This window comes from Dromaius novaehollandiae, chromosome 25, assembly GCF_036370855.1.
Source record: "Dromaius novaehollandiae isolate bDroNov1 chromosome 25, bDroNov1.hap1, whole genome shotgun sequence".
Taxonomy (NCBI): domain Eukaryota; kingdom Metazoa; phylum Chordata; class Aves; order Casuariiformes; family Dromaiidae; genus Dromaius; species Dromaius novaehollandiae.
In genome coordinates this window covers 6,182,286-6,206,488 of record NC_088122.1, presented here as the reverse complement: position 1 = coordinate 6,206,488, position 24,203 = coordinate 6,182,286, and the positions used below count along the sequence as shown (strand labels likewise).

Below are 24,203 nucleotides of genomic sequence, written 5' to 3'. Positions count from 1 at the left end.
CCCTTCTACAGCCCCCATATCTCTCCTTCCACCTCAATAATCTCAGCTCCTTCCCATACGACGGGCTTACAGCCCCTGCACTGCAGTAATGCCAGATCTTCCACGCATGCAAACCCCTTCCCAACAGCTATGCTCCCCCCATCTAGCCCCCACTCCTCCGCACGGTGCCCCACATCCCCCTGTATCTACTCTCCCTTTCACTGCCCTGGAACTGGTGCGTGCTGGAGCTGGTTTCGGAGCTCCGTGTGCCGACCGGCCACCACGTTCACACTCGCCGCCTGCCCAGCTGGCAACCACCCGGGACCTCCTTCAGCACGGACACAAATTAGGGTACTTTACCAAACCACCCATTTCTGTGAAACTTTCAGGAATTCAGTACGTTTGAGACGTCTCTCTGCCAGACGCAGCCGGAATTAGCCAAGGGATTCGAATGTTATTAGCGGGGGAAGGAGCGCACATGCTGATACACCGGGATCCAATGTCGTGTCATTATTAAGCCAGCCTAGAAAGCAAGTGTATTAAATCCTGCTGAGAGGGAATATGGGGGTAGAGAGAGAGAGAAAGAAACAAACGGGCAGGAAGTTTTCCAGTTCAGGAAGGGGAGTGTCAAGGCTCGCTGCAAACATTGCAATCTCCTTACTTCCCCACCAGTACAGTGAGTTCTGGTAGCTCCGCTCACGTTCAGGCTCCAAGACCCCAGCCAAAGCCCATTCGCTTTCTTCTGGACTTTTCGCATCCTGGGGCTTGCCAAGGTCTACTCGGAAAAAGCTCATGGCTGCTCTCAGGGCTGCTATTCCTTCACCCTCCAAAAGCACGAGCAGATCTGCCAGCAGCTGTTTGAGCGGAACAAAAAGCCAGAAGGGATGCCTTGTCCGATACAAGCACCCTAAATCAGACATATGATATTTATTAGGGCTTCCCAACCAAAGCCAGTTGACTCTCTCCCCTGCGCTGCAGGAAGGAGGAGTCAAACGACATCCATCCATCTCGAAAGATTTTTTTTCTGGAGAAAATACTGCCTGTACACTTGTCTCTTTTTCCACTCATTTGTATGGGACTGTCCGCAGTAAAGGGGTGGCTGCCCCTTCTTCGCAAGGCGGCTGTGCCAGCCTGTAAGCTGCACTGATCCCCACTAAGCACGTCTGCAGCTGAGCTGGATGCGAGCGGTCGTCTGAGGGCCGCTGCAGCCGCTGCGGCAGCGCGGATCACTCCCAGGCACCTCCGAGCAGCCCCCAGGGACACGGCTCTGCAGGGCCCAGAAATGAAACCGCCTTGCTGCAAATCACTTATGACGAAGGGGACTCCCATCAAGCAGGACAGTGTCCTTGACACGCAGAGAAGCGCCTCTCACGGCAGGCAAGGGCTGTGCTGACACATGGGAATTGCAAATTCACCATAATAACCTTCAATACTGGTTTTTTAGGGCATAACGGGAGATAGGGGGCAAAACTGGGGGTGGTTCTGATCTTGCAAAACCTCGTCCGTTGCTGCAGCATGATGCTGACTGCAGCACAGGCTGTTCCGAGTTTAGATGACTTTGCAACTGTGGCCCTCTACCTCCTAGTCTGGAAGAGGAAGAAAAAATACATCTGCCTGAGTCTGCAAAAAATCAGAGGCTAGTAAGGGCTTGGGATTAGCCATACCACTAAGATTATTTTTTTCTGAAACTAAATTAAATTGCAGTTTTTTTTCTTGTAAATCCGTATTTCCAGGAGGATGCTGAGAGGAGCGAGGGAAGGAAATGCTGCGAGTAATCCAGCCTGCTTAGCTTGAGCGCTATGTGCTTGTCCTCCTGTTCCAGGCTCAACTGAGTCATACCTAGAAGAGAAGGGACCAGGAGAGAGGGATCATGCAGGCAATTCAAAGCCCCCACTTCATATTAGGAGCCCTTAGGAAAAAAGGAGAACAAAAGGATACATAACAATGCTAAGGAACAACTAACTCCAAAATTTGATACAAGGGAGCTCTGAAAACCACTGTGCTTTTAGACACCACTTCAGAGCCCTCCGCCTGAGGCTGAGCAGTGCACGAGGGCAAGGAGGAGGACAGGACCTTGCTACCTCTCCACTACCCCCGGAGCAATATCCATCCTCAAGCGACACAGCTCCCAGGGCCACCGCAAGGACTGAACCGTGGTCAAAGCTAGGCAATGTCCAAAAATTGACAGACGAACAAAAGAGCCTTCAGCCTTCTGTATCCTGCCCTGGGTAGCCATCTCTGGAAACAACAATGTTCGCAGGCCATTCTGCCATGATTAACAAGCTAAACAAAACCATGTGTGACCCTAAAAATCAACAGATGTCATTCCTCTCTGACTCACGCAGGCAGCGCAAGCGTGAGGACAAACAGAGGTAGCAGTGAAGATCCCAGCTCACTCTCCTTTCCTCAGTTTGCAAGTTCCCCAGCTCATTTCCAGAACTGTCGCTGAGCAGCGGAGGCAACGTGCTCGTAACAGCCAGGTTTGGGAGAGAAAAAGATCGCTCACCTGGAGCAAACGTCGTGCCAGACTGGAAGGGATCAGCGCAGTTCTGCCACGGGGTGCAACTGCCAGGAGAGCCAGACCGTCCTTCCGAGAAAGGTCCTGCCGTTGGCGCTGCGGGGCTTCGGTCACATGTAAGAGAGACATACGTATAAGCAAGAGTCTTAAGGCTTTAGAAGCGCGTGAGAGCACACAACGCACATCTGTATGTGCACTTCCACGTACCGCCGGCATGGGATAGGGGCAGCCCCAGTCTGCCTGGGCGAAGGAAAAGGGCTGTGTAGCCATGCAACTATGGGAGTAAGACAGCGCTGGGGGCATCGGGGTGTTAAAGAAGGTCTTAACAGCAAACCTGAAAGAATAAACACATGGGGTGAATGGGAACACGCACCCAGCTGTCAAGCAGGGCAGAGATCAAACTATTATTCATCAATGACGGGAACAGTCACTAAAATAGAAGTTTTGGAAGGTTCTAAAACTATTTGTGAAGTGGGGCCAAATTTGCCTAATAGCTCCAGCCAAAAGGGGGGAAATAATTAGAAAAACATTGAAACATGTCATTTTGAGTTTTCTTTTTATTTTATTTTTTCTAAGCGAAACATTGCACTTCAGAAATAATGAAACATTTCAGTCGCAGCAGGATTTTGGAGCCTTTGTCCCAGTGAAACAGGCATGTTTTTTCGGTTCGTCACTTACTGCCTGAGTTAAATGTCAGGAGGAAATCTCAGTGTTGCTTTTTCATGTGAAAATCCGAAAAAAGTACAAAAGACTTTATCCGGGGTACAGAGCGTTAGAAGAGGCCAGCTAAAGGGCCTAAAAGGCTGAAGAGAAGCACCTTTACTGCCTGGATCCTCCAAACTACCCTGAAATCATGACAGAACTGAGCCACTTAGGATGAGCCAGCTCGAAGACAACAGTCACTCTGCAGAGCCTCTCCCGCAACCGAGCCAAGGAGCTGCCCCCGATCAGCCCTGGGAATAGCGGGCTCGAGGGAGGTGACGGCTGGGGAGGGACTGACTAGCCAGCAGAGGGGAGATCAAAACCTGGTGTGAAAAGCCCCTCTGGGAGTTCCCAAAATGAGGGAATAACTGGGTGCCTTCCCCCAGCTCCATGCCCACAAGAGCGGAGGAAAGCCACATCCCACCTCTTCCATTGCGCAGACCAGCCTCTGCCAAGAAATCAGCCTCTCCCATGACTGATGCCTTGGCTTCTTGTTATGTCAGGGTCTGATGAAGACTTGCAGCCTTCTCCAAGCTTTACTAACAACAGGCTGAGTGCCCCAGCCAAGTGACTTGGGATCCCACACTGTTCCCTCCCACCAGCGAGCCCAGATTTCCTGCAGATTTCCTTCCCTTCTCCTTCAGCAATTTCTGCCTAGACACCGGATAGATTTTGCAAATCTCTTTTTCTTCACTAAGGCTCATTATTGTAGCTCCCCTCAGGAACTATCACTCTGCTCTTATCTTCTTATCGTAGGTGGTACAATATCTACAACAGATCCTGAGTGCCAATCCACTTCTTTGAGCGAATTGACCGCCTGTCTTAAAAGCACGCGGGCCTTGCCCAAATAATGACCTTTAACAACTCTATTCATGGGCCAAAGGCTAGGCCAGCGCTCTAAGTCACTCTTAAACCAGCCAGGAGGGAACTACGGCAAGAGATATTTCTCTAAGCTCCATTACACCATTGCCTGCTCAAAGGCTAAGGCCTTGGCTAAGGCATTTAAAACCATTTGACAAGCTCATCCCAAGTCCAAAGCACCCCACACAGGTCTTCTTGGAGGTGGCATGTGACGGTGCCTATAGAGGCCTTAGTGTGGGGTACGGAGCCCCTCTGTGCATCCTCCTAAACTGCCAGGTTCTGGGAGGAGACTGCGATCTGGTGATTACAGCGGGAAGGGAATTGGGAGCTGGGGGATGAAACTAGAGAGGGGAAACATTTAAGCTTTAATCTGGGAAACAACTTCCTGATAGTGAGATTTATGAGCAATGGGAATAGTCTCCTTTGCAGAAGGCTGGAAGCTCTGTTGCACAGGGCTTTAAAAACAATACTGGATAAAAGAGTAGACAATATACATGAGGAACGGAACTTGCTTTGACCAAAAGATGGATAGGACCCAATAGTTCATTTCCAGCTCTAGCTCCCCTGCTTATACACAAGTGGCAAATCTCACACCTGCCTTCTGTGACATTTGCCCACCGAGATGATTAACCGGCGCAGGTTGTCAGAACTGTACTGCACTGCTGCGAACGACATCCAAACAAACGTGACCAGTCCAAATTCCTATCCCCACTCTCACCCTACTGCAGCTGTAGAGGTGACTTCTTAGGGCTGCTACAAGATCTCATTTTTCAGCTAACGCCTGGGTGTAGTAGCCAGAACCAGGGGCTTGACACATCCGACTTTTGTGTGGAGCCTGTGGAAGGTGTATTTTCATTAATACATGTGTCTTGTTTAACTTGGACGTTAAACTAGCTGAACTTTTTATGACTTGGTTCTCCCTGAATATATATATATCTCACACCTTCCTGTAATCAGCCTTTCCCTTTTTCCCCGACTTGGATTTTACCAGCAAGTTAATGGGTATCGGCTTTCTTCAGAGGTGCTTTCGCGCTGCTGAATGATGTTGAAGCGATCGCTCTGGCGATCTGAGCATTATATTTACCCAGGAAAGCAGTTCAGCTCAGGCAGTCATAATGCAGGCTTCACAGCTATCTGCTCCCAACCTCACCAGGACCTGGTTAGAGCGAGGGGTGAAACAGAAGTCAAAGCACCCAGCAAGAGGAGCACGTCTCTCTGTACTGGGCAGCGATCCCTCCAAGATTACTTCACATATGTCCTCTACCCACCCTAGGTGAGCATCAAGCTGCTTGGCTAAGTGTGGCTAAGCCTCCTCCCTGCATCAGCCCCAATCCCACGATGCAGAAATAACTGTGCTGCTGCATGACATGCAAACACAGCGCACACAGAGCACAGCTGGCTCGAATCTGGGTGCCCAAGGGGCTCCAGCAGAACTGGCAATCCTGGGGACTTCGTATCCCACTCTCAGACCTTCAGCCAGGGTCTGTCAGGAAATTCACTTGAGGCTTAGCCTCATAAAACCACCGAGCCAGTGCCCTGAGAAGGGATTAAATGTGAAAGTCTGTGACCTCAGCTGAGCACAGTGAGTCAAAAGCGTTCTGACTTTGGGCTTACTGCCCCACAAAAACATCAGTGAAATCATTTCATTAATCCCCAGGGCCTCGTTTCCTTCCTTCCTTCCTCCTCTCAGCCAAGCTGAAGCTTAAAATAGTATTCTGCATTTTTCATATTTCTCTCCAAAACTAATTAATATCCAATCAGCCAAAAGCTCTTCTCCCAGCAGCTTGTCTTGATCATGCAACCTGCCCACCCTCAGCAAAGGCAAAGGCACCCTACCAGGCTCAGAGATCCTCCCCAAACACATTTCTGATGGAGCATTTGGAGAGAAGTGTGTTACGGCCCCAGAAAACAGGAAAACACCGAAGTTTGAGCTCCACATGCAAACTTACCGCCGTCCCACGTGCACACATAGTTCTCCTGCGTCTGTAGATGAACACACGCTACGGCAGTTCTCCAGGGCCACGAGAGCAGCTGCTCTCCACCAGCTTCTAGCAGCCCTAGAGGCAAGAAACACGTTACCTTCTCCCTCTCCACCTTGGTACCTCTACTGAACTGCAAGGATGAAACCACATGTCAGGGCTTGATTTCCAGGGCTCATGGAAATGTAGAGGCAACTTTTGACATTGGTAAGGCCCTTGGATTCAGGGCAGAGAGGGGGACAGGGAGGAAGGTGGAGCACGGATCTTTCCTCCTTTATTCAGACTTCACAGCTACCTCTCTTCTTCTCAGCAGCCCAGGGCAAGCACGAGACAAATGACAAGGAGGAGCAGGATGCCCAAATATCGCATGTAAAGGGAAGGACCTGAGTCTAACTTGAAGCTGGAGAGGGAATCTCAGCTGGGAAAGCTCTGAACACATCATCCCATTAGGCACCAGGCCCCTAGGAAATCCTTCTTGTTGCACGTCCCCACGTCGAGGCTCTCCCCATCTCTGGCGCACAGGTATCGTGGGGCAGGAAAGAGGCCGTGGCAAACGCATGAGAAAGATGCGGCAGCTATGGAGCAGAAGCCACACACGTGCAGCCTCAAGCTGAATAGCTGGCTCCCAACAAGCCTGAACTTACGCCCACAGACCAAACTCAGCGACAGAGCTTGTGTTTCAGCTGGTCTTACGAGCACTGTCCCTCCCTCGCTCCCTCTGCTCCCCAGCAGCGCTCGCACGAGCATCTCAGGAACGTCTGGCCGCACCTCAGAGCCTCAATCAACTTTGCAATGGCTCAAGCCCACGTCAAAGACCATCCCCACTCCCAGGGGCAAGGTGTTGCCATCTCAGGGCCTCTCCGTCTCTTACGTAACCCAACCCCATCAGAGCCTTCCCGGGGCGGGGGGGAGATGCAGAGAGCACGCCGAGCACACCCGACTTCTCCCCGTTGGCCACCAGAGCTGGAACCACGAAGCCTCCCCGCTCCTTAGTTGGGTGAGGCTGGAAAACATCGCAAGAAGGGTAATATGGAAAAATACGTTGCCTGAGCAGCAGGCAACACGATTTTGCCTGTGGGAGCACTCCAAGGCCGACTGGGTACCCTGTGCAGCTCCAGATAGCTCGGACCCGCAGTTCACATCAAATGCTTAGCAATTAGTACCTCACTTTTATATAAATATATATATATACACACACACACACACGTATTTTCTTTTTTTTGAAATAGTAAATGTCCTGCATTTCTGCAGGTCTCCATCTCCTCCCACCTGACAGCTGCAAACACCCAAAGAAGAGCCAGACCCATGCCCCAAAAAGCAAGGAATCATCTTAAAGTCATAAGATGAAGGCACATTGGTGATTTTTTCCCACCTTTCCAGTCATTAATAGCCGTGTTTCCTCTCATGAGCACGACCTCGAGTAGTGGGTGGTTTTAAGCAGCGGCCCCCATGCTCACAGGGCCGGGCCACAGCCCAGGAGAAGCCCAAAGGCAGAAATGGCGACACAGGGCCCCCTCGCAGCCCCCCACGAGGCTCGGGGGCCTCCGCAGCCTCGAGGAAGGGGGACTCGCCCCTCAGGGAGCGCCACCAAGCGCGCCCCCCCCCCCCCCCAGGCTCCTGCGGCCCCCACCCCTGCCCCGGCCCGCTCCACCCGCCACTGTGGGGCCCCCTCGCCTCAGCCCGCCCTTTTATACCCGCCCAGCGCGGGCCCGCCCGCGGCCGCCATCACGTGGGCCCCGCGCCCGCCCCGCCCCCTGCGTCATCGCCGCGTGCGACAGCATGGCGGCGGCGACAGCAGCAGCGGCGGTGGCGGCGGGGGTGGCGCCGGTCCGCGCCCGGTGAGTGCGGGCCGCCCCCGCCCCGCCCCCTGCGTGCCGGTCCCTCCTTCCTCCCCCGTGGGTGCCCGGTCCCTCCTTCCTCCCCCCGTGGGTGCCCGATCCCTCCCGCCCCCCCCTCGGTGGCGCCAGGTCCCTCCCGACCCCCCCCGGTGGGTGCCCGGTCCCTTCTGCCCCCCCCTCCGTGGGTGCCGGTCCCTCCTGCCTCCCCCACCCCCGGTTGGTGCCCGGTCCCTCCTGCCCCCCCCCGGTGGGTGCCCGGTCCCTCCCGCCCTCCCCCCCAATAGGCGCCCAGTCCCTCCTGTCCCCCCCAATAGGTGCCAGGTCCCTCCTGCCCCCCTCCTGGGTGCCCGGTCCCTCCTGCCCCCCCCCAGTGGGTGCCCGGTACCTCAGGTCCCCCCCCCGCCCCCGGACAGGCCTGACGCTCGCAGGGATGCTGCAGCCCCGACCCCCTGCATCTACGACCCTTCGCCCCCCGCCACCTTTCCTTCTTCCATCACCCCCCAAAGAGGAGGCGGAGGGTGCCCAGAGCTCTCGCCCGCGCTGGCGTTGACCGCGGCCTCTCCCGCTCCGCAGGTACCTCACGTCCAAGGACCGCTTCCACGCCTATCTGAAAGCACGGGGGGCATCCGGGAACGAGGAAGCCGGTCCGGAGGATGAGGAAGAGGAGTCGGTCGGCAACGACCAGACCGAGCCTCCAGCAAAGCGAGCGAGGTTAGACGAATCCGTCAAGGAAGGAGAGAGCCAAGAGGATGCCGAAGAAGCTGGCAGAGAGGAGAAGGAGCCTGCTGAACGGAAAAGAGCCCGAGGGCAGAATAAGAGCAGGCCGTGTATGAAACCGAATCACTACGAGAAGAGCCGGCTGTGCCCGTCGGTAACGCAGGTACGGCAGCCCTGCTCGGCTGGGCTCCAGCTTGGAGGAACTCAGGGCTCCCGTGTCTTGTGATGGGTTTATGTATTTTTAAGCCTAGAAAACACATGCTGGGGTAATTAAAGATGGAGCTGCGCCATTGCGAACTCCTAGCAGGATGGCGTTGAGACAGAGCACGGGGCTTGTGCTGGCAGAACTTGCTCTCTTGATTTCCTGGGAGAAGGTGTATCAGCGTGAAGCTCAGCAGGACCAATGAAGTATCAGTTTCCCTGAGGCCGTAGAGCTAAAACATCCCCCCAAGCGAATAAGTAACTGCCCCTCTACAGCATGTTCCAGTGATCTGCTTCCTAGTAGCACGTCACGGTGGCATTTTCACAGCATTGCCACCACCATGGCAGTGACGGCTGCTGGCTCCTCTCTCCTGCTGTGTGTGCGAGAGCCGCTCTTTCTCCTCTCGTGCCATTCCCAGCAGCTTCTGGCTGCGTGCTGGCTGTGGGAGGGGAAGGCCAGCAGCATCCAGGGAGTGGTGGGTGCTCAGAGCGGTTGTTCTGTCCCCTTCCTAGGACACGATGGCACCAGACTCACCGCTTGGGTTGTGCTAGGAAGTACAGGCATGGCGAACTGAGCAAGTGGAGGGCAGAGGTTTTAACCTCTTCTTCTTCGTTGTTTTAAGGGGTGCGCAGAGAAGTGCTACTTCGGCTCGCGGTGCCGCTTCCTCCATGACATCGATGAATACATGGCTGTGAAACCAGCTGATCTGGGGCAAAACTGCGTGCTCTTCGAAACCTTCGGCAAGTGCATTTATGGTGTGACCTGCCGCTTTGCCCAGGCCCACCTCGGGGATGGCTACCAGAACCTCATCAACACGGACCTGGCCAAGCAGTGGGAAGGGAAGTCCCTGGTGAGGAACAACCTCTCCAAGGACCTCCAGCACCAGCTGCGCAAGAAGAAGTTTAGCTTTGAGAAGGCTGACGAGTACCTCCGTCATCTGGCCAAGCTTCATGGCAATGGTGGGAAGGGAAACAAAGCCTCAGGGAACTCCATGGAGGGGCAAGAGGTGCCCAACTGCACAGCGCCTGAGGAGGGCCCTGGGGATGCCCCAGAACATCCTGGGCTACCAGAGGAGGGAGAAGAACCCAAACCAGCTGTCTTGGAGACTCCCTGCCCCATGGATGCTTTGGAGCGTTCCCCCATCAAAACAACGGGCCCTGTGACAGATGAAGACACTATAAAGCTGCGGCTGTGTGAGAAGAAGAAGGTGAGTAGTGAGAGTTTCTGCCAAGGGCTGCCATCTCTCAGGTACCCATGAAGTGTTTGAGATTGTGCTTGGGAAGGTGGAAGAGACATTTTAGCAGGGTGAGAGGTAGGCAGAGGACAGGGCTGCCTTGGGACAACATTACTGTCATGAGAAGGGAAGGATGCAGGAATGTGAGCCTTGGAACCGTGATGTTGACTTTGGAGGGGTGAGGACCAGGAGAAGCTGGCAATCGCCTGCACATGAAGGGGAGCAGAGGCTGGGCCATCAGTGAGGGCGGAAATGATCTGCTAGGAGAACTGAAGTTGGGCCTGGTTGGTTTGTGTACTGCATGGTGCTTTCCTGACGTGAGGGACAGTATTGCCGCCTTCCCCTGCTCCTCATCACCTCTGTCGTTGCATCCATCGGCTAGTCTTGCATCCCTCTATTTCTGTAACTGCTTTGAATTTTCTCCAAGCTGAGCAGTGAAAACAGATTGAGCAGTTTAAGTTTCTCATTCTTTTACGCAAGCAATACCTTGTCAGGAAATATCTGAGCTTCTTAAACAAAACCACTGCTTTCCTAGGACCACAGAAGACAGTGCAAGATCGGTTTCCCACTGAGTTTCACCCAAGGCAGGTGATGAAAATTGCTAACTGGAATCTCCTCCTCCTGTTTGGCCACTGCTTGTTCAGCTCTGCTAATATGTTTTCCCCCATCCCTGGTTGTTTTCCAGTTGGAAATCCAAGGCAAGCTCTATTTGGCTCCACTGACCACAGTAGGTAGATTATTCAGTCCTCCTTTTGTCAAAACTTTTCATCAGCACGTTTGGAATGGAGCAAATCTCCTGACAAACCGTGCAGATCACAAGCGGCACATGCAGTCAGATGTCTCTTGTCTCTTTCAGTGTGGTAACCTCCCTTTCCGAAGGATATGCAAGCGCTTTGGGGCAGACGTCACCTGTGGAGAAATGGCTGTGTGCACAAACCTGCTTCAGGGCCAGTCCTCTGAGTGGGCCCTCCTCAAACGGCATCACACTGAAGATGTTTTTGGGGTGCAGGTGAGTGCAGGTGATAACCAGCCAAATGATCGCTCACTTCTCCTGAGGAGAAACGCTGCCTCTTGAACTCATGCAAACTGTCTCCCTTTTGCAGCTGGAGGGAGCATTTCCAGACACGATGACCAAATGTGCAGAGCTTCTGAACCAGACAATTGAAGTGGACTTTGTAGACATCAATGTTGGGTGTCCAATTGACCTGGTCTACAAGAAGGTGAAAAGATGTTCTGCAGCATCTTTCACTTCCTTGAATAGATGTCTGTCCTTTGCATCATCCCCCACTGCCTGATTGCTCCTGCCAGTTTGATCCAGAGCTTCCAGTTTATTTATGGATGCTAGACTTCAGAGAGGAGGCCAATACCCTGTTCGCAGAGCAGGGAACGTTTAGTTGTCACTGGTGCCCTGCAGCAGGCAGAAGTTGGGAGGGACAAGGTGCTGTTTTGAAGAGTCTCCTTTCTTGGCTCGGGATGCTCTGAGTCTTACCTGCACCCAGTGAGTGGAGGGCTGCTGTCTGAGCAGCTTTCAGGAGGCTCTTTGCTATGCAAAGAGGCAGAAAGTCTTGACTGTGTCACCTTTTCTCGCACAGGGAGGGGGCTGCGCTCTGATGACTCGGTCCAACAAGTTTGAGCAGATCGTCAGAGGGATGAACTCGGTGAGTCAGAGCATCCTCCTGGCAGCAGGAGATGAGCTGGTGGAGCAGGCTCCTGCCCGAGCCCAGCCTCACTCTGCCCTCTCTGCAGGTGCTGGACGTCCCGCTGACCGTGAAGATACGGACCGGGGTGCAAGAAAAGATTAACGTGGCTCATAAAATAATCCCCAAGATCCGGGAGTGGGGAGCATCCATGGTCACGGTACAGGGACACTTGCTGTGACAGTAGATTGTTGGCTGGTATCTGGGAAGCTTTGCTTGCATGTCAGCTTAGAGCACAATGTGCGGGTGGGTGACCTTCCCCTTCCCCACAGCTGAGTAGCTCTTTCAAACACCTTTGACCAGCTGCATGGCACCTTTTAATGATTTCTGCTAATAACAGAAGAAACGCAGATGCTTTTGTATTTAAGGCATTGTCCAAGGTATCCCAAGTCATATCCGTTACAAATGGGGGTGATTCCTGCAGTGCTTTGAAATAGAGGCTTTAAGCCAAATAAACATTCTTCCAGGGCTGGGGGGAAAAGGTGGAGCCATCTGATTTGCAGCAGAGTGGGTAGTCCCTGTCCATAGTGAATATTCCCTTTTACTGTGAATCATCGCTGTTTGCTCTGGATTGTAAATAGCTGAAACAATGCAGAAAGCATCCAGTGCTTTTTAGCTCTGCTAACCGCTTTTGCAGCCCTGTCTGTTAGCAACTAGCTGGGCTGTACATCCAGGAAGATCCTTCTCCCCAAAAATGATGGTGTTGCCTGTCCTCAAAGCACATTCCTTTAGCGTTCCCATTCCACTGTACTTTCTCCAGAGCATTTTTGGTGAGGGTCTCACTGCCGCTTTCTTCTCCTAGCTTCACGGCCGATCTAGGGAACAACGGTACACAAAGGTTGCCGACTGGGACTACATAGCAGAATGCGCTAAAATAGCATGCCCCATGCCTCTTTTTGGTAGGTGTTTCTGTTATTTTATCGTGACTGAAATCACATCTCAGTAAACTGAAAGTGCTGCATGTTTGGTTTAAACTATTAAAAAAAAAAAAAAGTCAGGCCCCAAGTGCATTCAGTGTGTGGGAAAGGCTGGAGCATCAGTACTGCTGGTGACGGTGCCATGGAGCATTATCCGAGTGTGGAGATGGCCCAGCTGTCCCAGCCATGACTGCCTGCTTGGCTTTAAGCGCAGCTCTGCTCTGAGAGAAAGGAAGAGCAGACAGACACCAGCAGAGCTGCTTCAGAGCCAGGTCATTTGTGGCAGGACTTCATTTGGGCAAAAGAACAGCGAGGAGAAATCTGCCTCCCCTGCACACTGCACGTGCCAGGTCTGGGCCACCAGCTTTCTCGCGCAAAGCCCCTCTGGGCTCTTCCAGGTCCCTGTGAGCTGGGCACCGTGTGCAACCAGCAGCTCTTGTGCAGCCCCGTTCTGTCCACATGCTTGGACCTCCATGGCCAGGTATCACAAACACTAGTGTTTTTTTCCCCTCCTTTGGTCACCATAGCACAGACAGTCCCAGCTAAACCTTGAGGGCAGTAGTTGGGATTAGGGCGAAGAGAAGGGAGAGCTCTCCTTTTCCTTGTAAGGGGAATATTAGTCGGAAACAGCCCTGGGAGTCTCTAAACATGAGTCTCAGAGCCTGTTTGGACAATCTAGCTCTAAGTCCCTACAGCCGTTGTAAATTTTATCCCATGCCTGGATTCACTCATTTTGACTTGCCCTGGTGCATCACTTTGACCTCTGGCTTCTCCCTCCCTTCTAACACAGGAAACGGTGATATTTTATCATACGAAGATGCTAATCGAGCCATGCAGATGGGTGTTTCAGGAATTATGATTGCAAGGCAAGTGACTGTATTTCCCCATTCACTTCTATATCTCTGGGCTCTATTGATGCAGGAGTAAAAGTAAATAAATTTAAAAAGTCTAAACAAACTCAAAACACAGGAAAAGTTTCCTTTTGGAGAAACTACTCTTTGGAACTCAGTGAAGTCAATTTGTATCTGTGGGAACTTACAGCAGCTTCCTATTGAAACTGAAAGCTTTTAAAGTCACACTGGCAAAGAAGAGCTGGAAAATGTCTTAAATTAGTTGGCTTCATCAGAAGCATACAGTCATATGACTAACAATGCCCATTTTGTCTGACTGCAGAGGAGCACTCATCAAACCATGGATTTTCACTGAAATTAAGGAACAGAGACACTGGGATATCTCCTCCAGTGAGAGATTTGATATCCTCAAAGACTTTACTAACTATGGTCTTGAACACTGGGGGTCCGATACTCAGGGAGTCGAGAAAACCAGGAAGTTCCTGCTGGAATGGCTCTCCTTTCTGTGCAGGTAATTCTTCTCAAGTTGGTAGGATCATTTTCACAGGTGGCCTGTATGATTTGAGCAATAGCACACAGTGTCATCAGCATTTATGTTTGCATTGTAGGTACATTCCAGTTGGCTTACTAGAACACCTACCTCAGAAAATCAATGAGCGACCGCCTTACTACATGGGGAGAGACTATCTGGAGACGCTAATGGCAAGCCAAAATGTGGACGACTGGATTAAAATAAGGTAACAAATTCTTTTAGGTTGCCAGTAGGGGACATTGGAGAGCCTCACAAAGTCACTGTGCCTGCGTGTACCCTCCAAAGTGGGGTGATCTCTGCTTCCCACAAATTTAAGAGGTTTTAAGGAACCGGGAAGGGTTAACCAGTGCTTTACTTCAGCAAGGTCTTTAACCGAGCTTGGGATCTCTCTCATTCCTGGTATCTGCCTCAGCAGGTCATCAAGTACCCAGCACAAATCTAAACTAGCTGACCTCTCTCATGACACTGTTCATCCAGGGACAGTCGTAGGAATCAACGGAGGAGAGCGCAGTGATGGGATGTGTGGGGCTTTTATAACATCGCAGCCATTCGTGCTCTGCACAGACCTCGCTCCGCCAGGCCCGTACAGATGCCAAGCAGGAAGGCAGTCCCAACCCCCGAGGGCTTTCAGTCGACTTGTGGAATTAGTTAGGAGAACAGGGCATTTTCCCCTTTTTTCATCTGATTTCTGAGTTGATGGGACAGAGTACAGGAAACTGCTTTTCCCCACATCTACGAGTCCTGAGACACGGGCTGGGAAATGACTCTGCAAGCTCAGAGCCAGCTGAAATGAGAGTTGGAGCAACGTAGCCAGCTGCTATTTCCCATCTTATGGAAACAGAGATTAGCAAAAATAGAGCATGGCTACAACCTTCCCTGGTTTTGCTAATCCTCATCCATTTTGTTAGTAATGGGAACAGCTGCCTAAAACCAAGTTACAAGTACACAGAGTTTTGACTGGGATTTTTGAAATGCCATTTTTCAAGCAGAACCTGCTGGCTTTTGGGTCCACCGAGCTTTGTAACCTATACTCTTTGCAATGCCTTGTAACAGACACTTACAAGAGCAATTTTTTAAGTCAGTTTAGATTTATTCATTAAAGCTCATTTTAAAGGGACGCTAACCAGGATTCTCTAAGCACGCAGTTCGGCTTTTGTGCCATAGATTCACAAACTCTCGTTATGCAATTATACGCCCTGCTGGGATAGTCTCTGCTGACATGTCTTACGGAAAGTTTTAGTGATGCTGTATTGAACCAGCATCCAGGAAACATGTTAAGCTTCCTTGACTATAAAGAAAATTAATCTGCACTGAAAACACAATGTGGGTTCCAAAGCATGAAACAGTTGAAGTCTTAAGCTAGGATAAATCTGATCGCAACAGAACTGGTGTACATCATTTTAGGCTCTGACCTTAATATTTTTGGTACCAGCAGGGTTTCGGCTCTGCACAAGTACAGCAAGAGGTGGGGAGGAGCTTTTCACAGGCTCGCGATGATTTTAGGCACATCATTTCCAGCGGTGAGACTGGTATTCAGGTCACCAAACTTAGGAACCCATCTTGGCGTTGACTCTAGGTGATGCCCCATAGACTGAGGGCAGGGCAGTGCCCATCTCTGGGGGTTGCGTCCCGTCAGCAGGGTTAGAGCTTGGCACCTTTGGAGGCGGTTGTGTGCAGCCACCCTCCTCCCAGATTTTCAGGGGGGCAAAAGCCTGGTCTGATACTTCTGACTGCACTTACCATTGCTGCAGAGCCCAGGGGCTGTGTGACAACCGGGTATTCGTGGCCTTGCTGCTTGTGGTGAACTAAACAAACCTCTTTTTTTGTTGCAGTGAGCTGCTTCTGGGACCCGTACCTGCCAACTTCACCTTCCTGCCCAAGCACAAGGCAAACTCCTACAGATAGGACCGATGGGGCCTTTCTTACAGCATGAAGTCAAGAGGAGGCTTTGGGATGGTGTGTGTTGAGGACTGGGTTGCTCAGCTGTGCTTGGGAATTGAATAAACTTCTATGTTTTTAGAAGTGTGGTTGCTTTCAGGTCCCCAAATGTCAGTCCCTGCCACGAGTTAAGCAGCAGATGGTCTGGCTGCAAGATTGTGCAAGCACAAGAGGTGCCTCATTAGCAGAGAGCAATCTGTTTAATTAACAGGATGCAGGCCAGGAGAGATCTTTGGCCTCCAGTTCACAACTGGAGTCATCTTGACTACCCACGCCACATGTCATTCACATAGCTGGAGCGAGGGGCCTCTGTTCCTACCAGGGCATCCTTGATAGCGCGAAATCCTCCAAGTACGAGGAGGGGAAAACGAACTAATCCAATCCCTGGGGTCCTGTAGAGCGCAAACAGCCCCCATGTCCCAGAGTCTGAGGTTCTGCAGAATCCAGTCCCTTTTTGGGAGTGCATGGGGCGGGTCCTGTGAGGGGCCTAGCTTTTTCCACCACCAAGAACCTAAAAGAGTTCACAGCTCCGCTTGAACGAGGGCTGGATGAAAGCAGGCCGTGGAGTGACCCTACGTGGCCTTTCCTTCCTCCCTTGGGGTCTTTTTCCTTTCCATGTCTGTATCATTTAAATAAATGCAGCACGAGAGAGCTGCCAAGCACAGGCAGTGGTCACAGATGTGGTTGCTACGTGGCGCTAAGACCGAGCACGTGTCCACGGCTCGGCTCAGCTGAATCAACGTTTTCGGCAGCGCCGTAGGCAACACCTTCCTCCCCAGCCCAAAAGAAGTTCCACTTGGAGCAAAAGGCATTTGTAGCCACAGCGACTCATGCGAGGTACAGCTGTGCACCGCAGCAACGGGGGTTTATCATGCTCAGAGCGCAGTAGCTTGAATTAACTTACTGGGTGAGCAGCGCAGAGGGGTTTTCTCGGTGGAAAGGAGCAGTGTCCGCGTGCTGCCTGGCGTTTCTGCGCTGCCAGGTCCTCAGCTCTCACGGGAGGTTTGTGGTTTGCAGGATGCAGGAGGGCGCAGGGGGAACACGCGGCCGCCGGACGCTTCCTGGGGCTGCAGAGCGGCATCGGCGCTTCAGCTCGTCCCGGCTGCTCATCTGCACGCGTAGGGCCTTGGCTGGAGAGGAGGAAAGAGCAGAACCACAGTTCCTCACTAGATGCTCTGGTCGGGAAGCTGGGATGCCCATCGTCCTCCTTTTAAAGTAGCTGCCGTCTGTTTCAGTAGAGCCAGTTGCCCTTCTACTTCAAAGGCAGGAACTTAAAAAATACCCTGAAAAGGCAAACAACATCTTCTATCACAACCGTTATGTCCTTGCCACCAAGGAAAAAGCAAGGCAGCGAACACTGGTTTCAGCGTGCCAAGCAAAATCCCACCGTGCCGCCCAAAGAGCATCTCCACCAGCCCCAGCGCATCCCACCAACCCCCCACCCCGGCTCCGGCAGCACTTTCACCGCCGTGGCACCCATGGGACCCTCCCGAGGCCAAGGGCACCCTTGGGGACACCCCGGGGTTGCACAGGAAAGCAGCAAAAAAAAATAATCCAAAGATGGAGTGAAAAAAGCCTCTTTCTTCACAGCCCAGAAGAGCCATCGCTACTCATTCACGTCCTATTTACGAGTAGCAGCAACACGAGCCAACATTACAGATTGGGGGTTTTTTGTTTGTTTTTTTAAAGCATTTTCCTCTCCCACCTTCCCTGCTCTCCGACGGCTTCAGGCACGCGGCGTCGCGGCTCGGCCCTCGCCGTCCAACATAAATAAGCAAGCGGCCCCGGGGGTTGCTCAACCCGCGCGCTCGGCTCCCGCGAGCGATTCGGCCGCCGCCGCCGCCGGGGCGAATGCACCATCTCCCGGTGCTCCCGCCGCATTGCAAACCCCCCCCCTCGCTGAGCCCACGGCGGCTCTGCGGCATTGCACAGCCCAGGCACGGGCCGGATCCTGCACGCTGTCCCCAGGCGGGGTAATTAATAGGGTTTCGCCAGCTTTGCAGGGATTTATTACAGCAGGTGAGGCCGGGCATGGCCACCGCCTTAACCCCGTCTCCCCCCGCCGCATCGCCGCATCCCCTCGGAGGCGAGGATGCAGCCGTTGCCGCGTGCCGCGTTCCTTCCCCAAACAGAACGAGCCGGACCCGGCGACGCCGCAGCCCCCGGCCATGGCGCAGCCCCCGCGCGCCGGCTCCCGCGCGCCGCCCTGGCCCTTCGGCCTGTCCCAAAGCTTCGCCGCCGCAGGTGGGAGCCGACCCCGGCACGGCGCGGGGACGCGGTGGCCTTTTCCCCGCGGCACCCACGGGACTTTTCTCTCGCTCCCTCCCCGCAGGTTCACCCAGCCTCTACCAACCGCCCGGGCAGGAGAAGGAGGTGCTGGCAGCACCGCCGGCAGGTACGAGCAGGGCGAAATTAAAGTCCCGTTTCATTTCCTTATAATTCGGAGCTCGCCCGCCGCGGTCCCCCCTTCCTCGCGCCCCGGCTCCCCGTTCCCACGGCGTTTAGCCCCATCCCGCCATGCTCCCTAATTAACCCCATCGCGGGCAAGTTGGGCGTTTTTTGCAAGCTCCTAGCTCGGTTTGCGCGATGCCGGGCGGCCCCCGGGGCGAGGACGCGGCTCGGGAGGTGTTTTTCCACCGGGATGCCCGGGGCTGAGCGGGGCTTTGGCTGCTCAGGGCTGCAGATGGCTCCTTGCGGCTGCTTCTTCGACCCCCGCATCTACCACATCGAATGGGCCACCACCAGCTTCCTCCAGCCGCCCGTCTATAAGCTCGGCGGCGGCGCGGCTCCGCCGGGCACCTTCCTCCTCGACGCCCAGCGCTACCTCCACGCCGCTGGCCCGCCGGACCCGTTCGCCCCTTACCAGCAGCTCCCCGGCCCTCCCCGCTACGCGGCACCCTACGCGCTGCCGGAGGACGGGGTGGCCCCGGCGGTGGCGTTCCCGGGGGACAACGCCGGTGGCCGTCACGCCGCCCCGCTGCTGCTGGCGCTGCCGGCGCCGGGCTTGGCCGAGCCGCCGCTCCACGGCTACAGCCACGTCGAAGGGCGCCTCAAACCCGTGGGCGACCCGGCGGCGGGGCTGCCGGCGGCCCCGGCGCCCGCCGAGGTTCCCCGGGCACCGCGACCCCGGGCGCAGAGCGCCGACGGCAGCCCGGAGCCGGCGGGTTGCAGCCCGCCGAGCCGGCAGCCCGCCGACCTCCCCGAGCAGGTGCTGCTGGAGGACGCCATGAAGCTCTTCGACTGCTCGCTGGCGGCGGAGCTGAGCCCCGAGGAGCTGAGCGGCATCCTGACGCGCGGCGGGCGCCCGGACGCCGACGGCTTCTTCCTCCGCGAGGACGCGGCCCGCGACATCGGCTCGCTCTGGCTGCCCGAGGAGCTGCTCTCCTCCGACTACAGCGTGCCGGAGACCCTCAACACCGTCCTCAGCATGGACTGCTTCTACGCCGTCAAGGTGGCCCCCGAGGAGCCGGGCTGGGACGCGGTGCCGGAGCAGCGGCCGCCCCCGGACGGCACGGTCCAGCCCGACGGCGGGCGAGAAAGGCAGCAGCAAACGGAGGGAAACGGCTGGTCGCCGAAAATAGACACCGCCCGCAGCAGCAGGCCGGGAAAGCAGGATTAGCCCCGGCGCGGGGCCAGGGCAGGAGCCGGGTGGGCGATGGCAGTTCCCGAGGGAGGACAGTGTTTCCCTCGCTTTTTTTATTAAAAGTGATTTGTGCAGAAGCAGTCTCCATGCCTGCATCCGAGCCCAGAAGCAGGGTTGTCACGTGCCGCAGGGCAGCGAGCGGTCCCCATCCCCTGGAAACGGGGTACAGGACCTGTTTGCAATTGGATTTCATAGGGAAAAAAAAAAAAAGCATCAGGAAATTCCCTCGTTTCATCTTGCTGGAAGACGCCCTGGGGGAAAGCAGCCCTTTTCCTGGTGTTATTCGGGGCCTTCCTCCAGCTGCCCCCTTACAGCATCGCCAGCAGCCGGTACCCGCAGGGCCCCGAAACGTGGCCCGGACTCAGAGCACTGGCTGAGGGACCAGCACAGGGACAGGAGCACCGGTCCCTGGCGGGGACAGCAGGGAGGGAGCAGAGCAGCAGCCACCCCAGGAGCATCCTCAGGTGCAGGGGCCGGAGAGGGAGAGCTGAGCCAGGGGAAAAAAACACATCCAAGGGAAGAGAGGGTGGGATTTGGGAATGGGGCGGTGGTGGTGCATTCAAGGAAGCTTCCCACGGGACCAGCATCCGCTCCCGGAGAGCTTTCACCAAACACTGAGGCGTTTAAGAGGTGTGTGCGCAGGGGAAGGAGCTGGGCACCCTGCTCCCGCATGGCTCCCCAGAGGGACGAGCCCAGCACCCCCCTGGCCACGCACCCTGCTCAGAGCACCCTCACCCTTTGGTGGAGGAACCAGCACCAGATTCATGGGAACCAGCATCACCAGTTGGGCATGGACCCCCCCAAGGGACAAGGGCTGCAGCACCTCTGCGCTGAGCATTACAGACAGAGGTGCAAACCCAGCTTGAAAGCCTCCGGGAAATAAATCCCTTATTTTCCCCCCAGGCACCACTCCATAGCCCATCACCCATCTTTTCCTCATTGCTCCAGCAAAATAACCCACCTACCCCCAGGGATGGGGCCACTTGGAGGGAAGGGACTTCCCACCCAGCACGTGTGGCCAGGGCTCTCGGCATCCTCAAAGCTGGGGAGAGGGAGGGAAAAAAGCAGCAATAAAATAAAAAAATCACTGCAACGGGCCAGAAAGTGCCTGGAATACTTCATCTCTCTTTATTGACTCCTTGCATTGGAGCTCCACAGCTCTGCGCCAACGCGGCCGAGGCACCTCGCGGCAGCCCACACCCTACTCCCCCGCTGCAGCCGGGGCGCCCGCGACGCCGCTCCGGTCCCCGGGCGATGGACGGCCCGAGCTCGGAGGCCGCGGCGCAGAGCGGGAAGAGGAAGAGCCGTTCGGGTCTTGCTTGCAGCAGGTGCAGGTTGAGCTACGCACGTCGTTATCAGTCACCCGTCGCTCGGGGAGTTGTGGGGGAATCGGCCCCTTCGTTAGGGTGGTCCCAGCTAGCGAGCTCGGCTGGCTCGGCGACAGTCCGGGTTTGGGCAGCAGCAGTCGCGGCTCTTCTGCTTCCTCAGCATCTCACCTTGCAAGCCGACCCGCCTCGAGGGCCCTCCTCGCCCCCAAGCTCTCCCGAGCCCCGACCGGCCAGGCTTGCGCCCTTCACAGAGGGCCGAGGGGCCACGGAGAGAATTACCGTGCTTGAGAGAGGAAGGAAAAAAAAAAACCAAAACAAAACCAAAAAAAAAAATTCCCCCCAAAACCTCAAATGAGCCCTAGTGCCCAAGGACGAGTTTCCCTCTCCCGATGCTGTTGTAGAAGCCCTTGGTGCCATCCGGCCCGTGCGGCAGGCGGATCACCCCAGCTCGGAGGCCCAAGGATTCGGGCGCCTTTTTCCCCGCCGGAGGATCGCAGGGCGGAGGTTTGGGGTCCAGAGAGGGGCTGGAGGCCGGGCCACATCGCCACGGGGCCCACGCGCTACCCGGAGCCATCCCGCTCTCCCAGCCGTAGTCGGCAAACCTCTGCGTCTCCGGGCTGGAGCTCAGGCTGTAGGAGCCTCCGGTCCCCAGCTCGGCAGCGAGAGGAGGGAAGATTTTGCTGGACAAGAGGGAGCCGGAGTACGGGCTCGAGTAGGAGCAGGGTTTGAAGCTGGAGCTGCTGGGCCAGCCCGGAGCGGAGAGGAGCTTGTGCATGAGCAGCGGCGGGGACGTCGGCGTGCCGTCCGACTCGGAGGAGCTGTAGAGGAGGGACTCGCCGAGGCCGTACGGAAACTTCTCGGGTACCGCTGCCGCTTGATGCTTCCAGCCCAGCTTGTCTGCGAGCTCCAAGTCCTCCGTCACCTCCCTCTCAGCCCCGCTTTTCTTCTTGGAGCCCTTCCCGGAAAGACGGACCACCTTGATGCTCTCCCGCCCCGGGGAGCCCTGGGTCTGGTGGTTCAGGTCCTCGAAGGCTTTCCTGGCGCTCTCCAGGCTTTCGTACTCCACCAGGGCACAGCACTTGGTCAGGAGCTCAGGGTAGCGGGACGTGTACTTCCTCACGTCCGAGGGCAGCTTCCTCCCGGGCCGCAGGATGCGGATGGAGGCGATGGCGCCAAACGGGCTGAACATCCTCGTGATGGTCTCGATGAAGTTCTTCTGGAGCGGCGGCAACACGCTCTGCTCCTGGGGCAGGAGGTCCCAGGCCAAGAGCAGCTTACTGGGTGGGATGCTCAGCAGTGACTCAGGGATAGGGATCCTCCGTCTCACCTTGGTCCCTTCCTCATTCACCTCCAGCAGCTCCGAGAACTGCAGGGCGTAGAGCGTAAGCCGCCAGTCTCGCGTGAGGTATTTCACCTGCAAGAGAGCGGTGGCCTTTACATCCCTTTGAGACTTCCCAGACAGGGACCACCCCAAATCCAGTCTAGGCAAGCTGCAACACCCTCAAACTTTGGTCACAGCAGGACAACATCCCCCCTTCACCCGAGCATCATTAGCACGCCTGTATGAGAAGTTCCCCAGGCCCCCAGAGACTGTGGCTTCTGCTGGCAACAAGCCACAACTTCCATTTGCTTCACACAGCCAGGACTTTCCTGCAGCTTTTTCATTCCAGGGCTGCGTGTGTAAGGGAAGATCTTCAAGACCAGCCTGGACGGGGCATTAGCAGAGGGTTGGATTCAGCACTGGTGGGGTTTGAGGACCAACTCTTCACTGCTTCCCTTGGTCACCCTCCCTGGCTGCCCAGGCTTGCTTAGACCTGGAGAAATGCTGCAGCGCATCTAAGGCAGAGATCAGCTCCCAGCATTGCACCTTCAGCCCTAGAGATGTTCCTTCACCTGGACAACAACAGCCTGAGCGGGGTCCAGACCTCCCAGCAGGTCACACCAGAGACAGCCAGAGCATAGCTGAACAACCAGAAACCCTCCACGCGCAGCCCACCTCTAGCTCCCACACACTGCCTACCTTCTTGAAGGATGTCAGCAATTTGATGCTGACAAAGCCCATCTTGTTCTTCTGGACGTGTTTCAAGAGGAAGGCATCCTTGGCCAGGTTTTCATCCGAGAGGTAAAACTCCACCTGGGACACAATTCTTCTGACCAGCTGCGGGTCGGGGATGGAGTAGCTGCAGTCAAACAGATCAGCCCCCAAAGCATCGTTCACATCGCAGAAGCTCCTGAGAGGAGAACAGCAGAGACATGTGCATGAGCTAGCAGCCGTTGGGGTGTCCAGCACTGGCAGGTCCCAGCCAGCAGCGATGCCAGGAGCATCACAGGCCACAGAGCAGCAATACCAGCCCACATCTTGCAAGCAGCTGCGATTCCCAGCTCTAGACCATGAACCCAGCCAAGGGGCAGGTGTTAAGTGCTTTCATTTGGGGACACACACAAAGCAAGTCAGGAGGAGCTCAGCCCCCCTCCCTGTGCGTCCCAGCACCACCACACCAACAGCCACCTACCCATCGAAGCTCTCAAAGAAGTCCTCCTGGCCAAGCAGGGCAAGCGAGCGGCTCCGGGATGGGAGGAGATGCAGCTCAGGGAGGGAGCTCCTTTGCACTGGCAGAGGGCTGCTGCAGCTGGGCTGGGAGCTGAGCCCTAGGGCCACCACGGAGCTACGCAATGACATGATCCTGCATCTGGGATGTCGCACAGGAGAAGGACAGAGCTGGGACACCTCCTGGCTTCGGCAGCAGCCCCCAAACTCCAGCCCAGGGCCAGGAGAGCTGTCCTGGTTGCTGCCCCCTTACCTGCTGGGCAGGGTTGAGGACACAGCAGAAGCTCCTACCACTACATCCTAGAGACCCACAGGCAGCAGAAACCAACCCTCCCACCTCCAGGCTAAAGCTCCTAAAAGACAGAGGGAAAAGAAAGAAAAAACCCCTGGGACTGTCAAGCTGCTGGTTTATAAGAGCAGCCCAAGCCCCACAGAAAGGGCCCCCACAGGAGTTTGGAGAAGTGCCCCAGAGGAGCTCCCCGGCGGCCAGCTGAAATGTGTCTGCAGGTTAAGCAGCCGCAGCTGAGCCTCATGAGCCGTGGGGCTGGGCTGGGGCAGAGACAGCGGGGCCCAGCCAGGCAGAGAGCCACTGCTCTGAGTCATCTTGGTCTGTGCCTCAGTTTCCCTGCCTTGGGCAGGGACAGTAACGTCACCCGGAGGTGGAGGGAGGGTTCGGTCCTGGGCAGGGTTTGTACTCCTGGTGTTGCTGGAGTGACGCG

The 24,203-nt window shown here is 55.4% G+C and overlaps 3 protein-coding genes and 1 long non-coding RNA gene across 4 annotated transcripts; 2 read left to right on the top strand and 2 right to left on the bottom strand.

Annotated features, from left to right (window-relative positions):
• Positions 1 to 217: 217 nt before the first annotated feature.
• Positions 218 to 7,570, bottom strand: LOC112989603 (uncharacterized). The gene is made up of 6 exons (XR_003260871.2): positions 7,412 to 7,570; positions 6,010 to 6,117; positions 5,145 to 5,216; positions 2,705 to 2,831; positions 2,486 to 2,601; positions 218 to 1,818 (listed from the first exon to the last, which is right to left on the bottom strand). It is a non-coding gene; the product is annotated as an uncharacterized LOC112989603 (long non-coding RNA).
• Positions 7,571 to 7,776: 206 nt separating this feature from the next.
• On the top strand, positions 7,777 to 16,049 carry DUS3L (dihydrouridine synthase 3 like). The gene is made up of 13 exons (XM_064497279.1): positions 7,777 to 7,877; positions 8,451 to 8,757; positions 9,419 to 10,003; positions 10,716 to 10,757; positions 10,887 to 11,039; positions 11,134 to 11,250; positions 11,623 to 11,688; positions 11,777 to 11,887; positions 12,530 to 12,626; positions 13,435 to 13,510; positions 13,818 to 14,006; positions 14,104 to 14,232; positions 15,860 to 16,049. Exons 1-13 carry the CDS (start codon positions 7,819 to 7,821, stop codon positions 15,930 to 15,932), a joined length of 2,004 nt encoding a protein of 667 aa, XP_064353349.1. The 5' UTR covers positions 7,777 to 7,818; the 3' UTR covers positions 15,933 to 16,049.
• A 746-nt stretch (positions 16,050 to 16,795) lies between these two features.
• Positions 16,796 to 19,584, top strand: PRR22 (proline rich 22). Its single transcript, XM_064497215.1, has 3 exons — positions 16,796 to 16,802; positions 18,196 to 18,360; positions 18,641 to 19,584. The coding sequence occupies exons 1-3, from the start codon at positions 16,796 to 16,798 to the stop codon at positions 19,582 to 19,584; spliced, it is 1,116 nt and encodes a 371-aa protein (XP_064353285.1).
• A 1,698-nt stretch (positions 19,585 to 21,282) lies between these two features.
• On the bottom strand, positions 21,283 to 23,616 carry LOC112989583 (la-related protein 6-like). The gene is made up of 3 exons (XM_026110847.2): positions 23,450 to 23,616; positions 22,957 to 23,167; positions 21,283 to 22,350 (listed from the first exon to the last, which is right to left on the bottom strand). The coding sequence occupies exons 1-3, from the start codon at positions 23,614 to 23,616 to the stop codon at positions 21,295 to 21,297; spliced, it is 1,434 nt and encodes a 477-aa protein (XP_025966632.2). The 3' UTR covers positions 21,283 to 21,294.
• Positions 23,617 to 24,203: the final 587 nt, after the last annotated feature.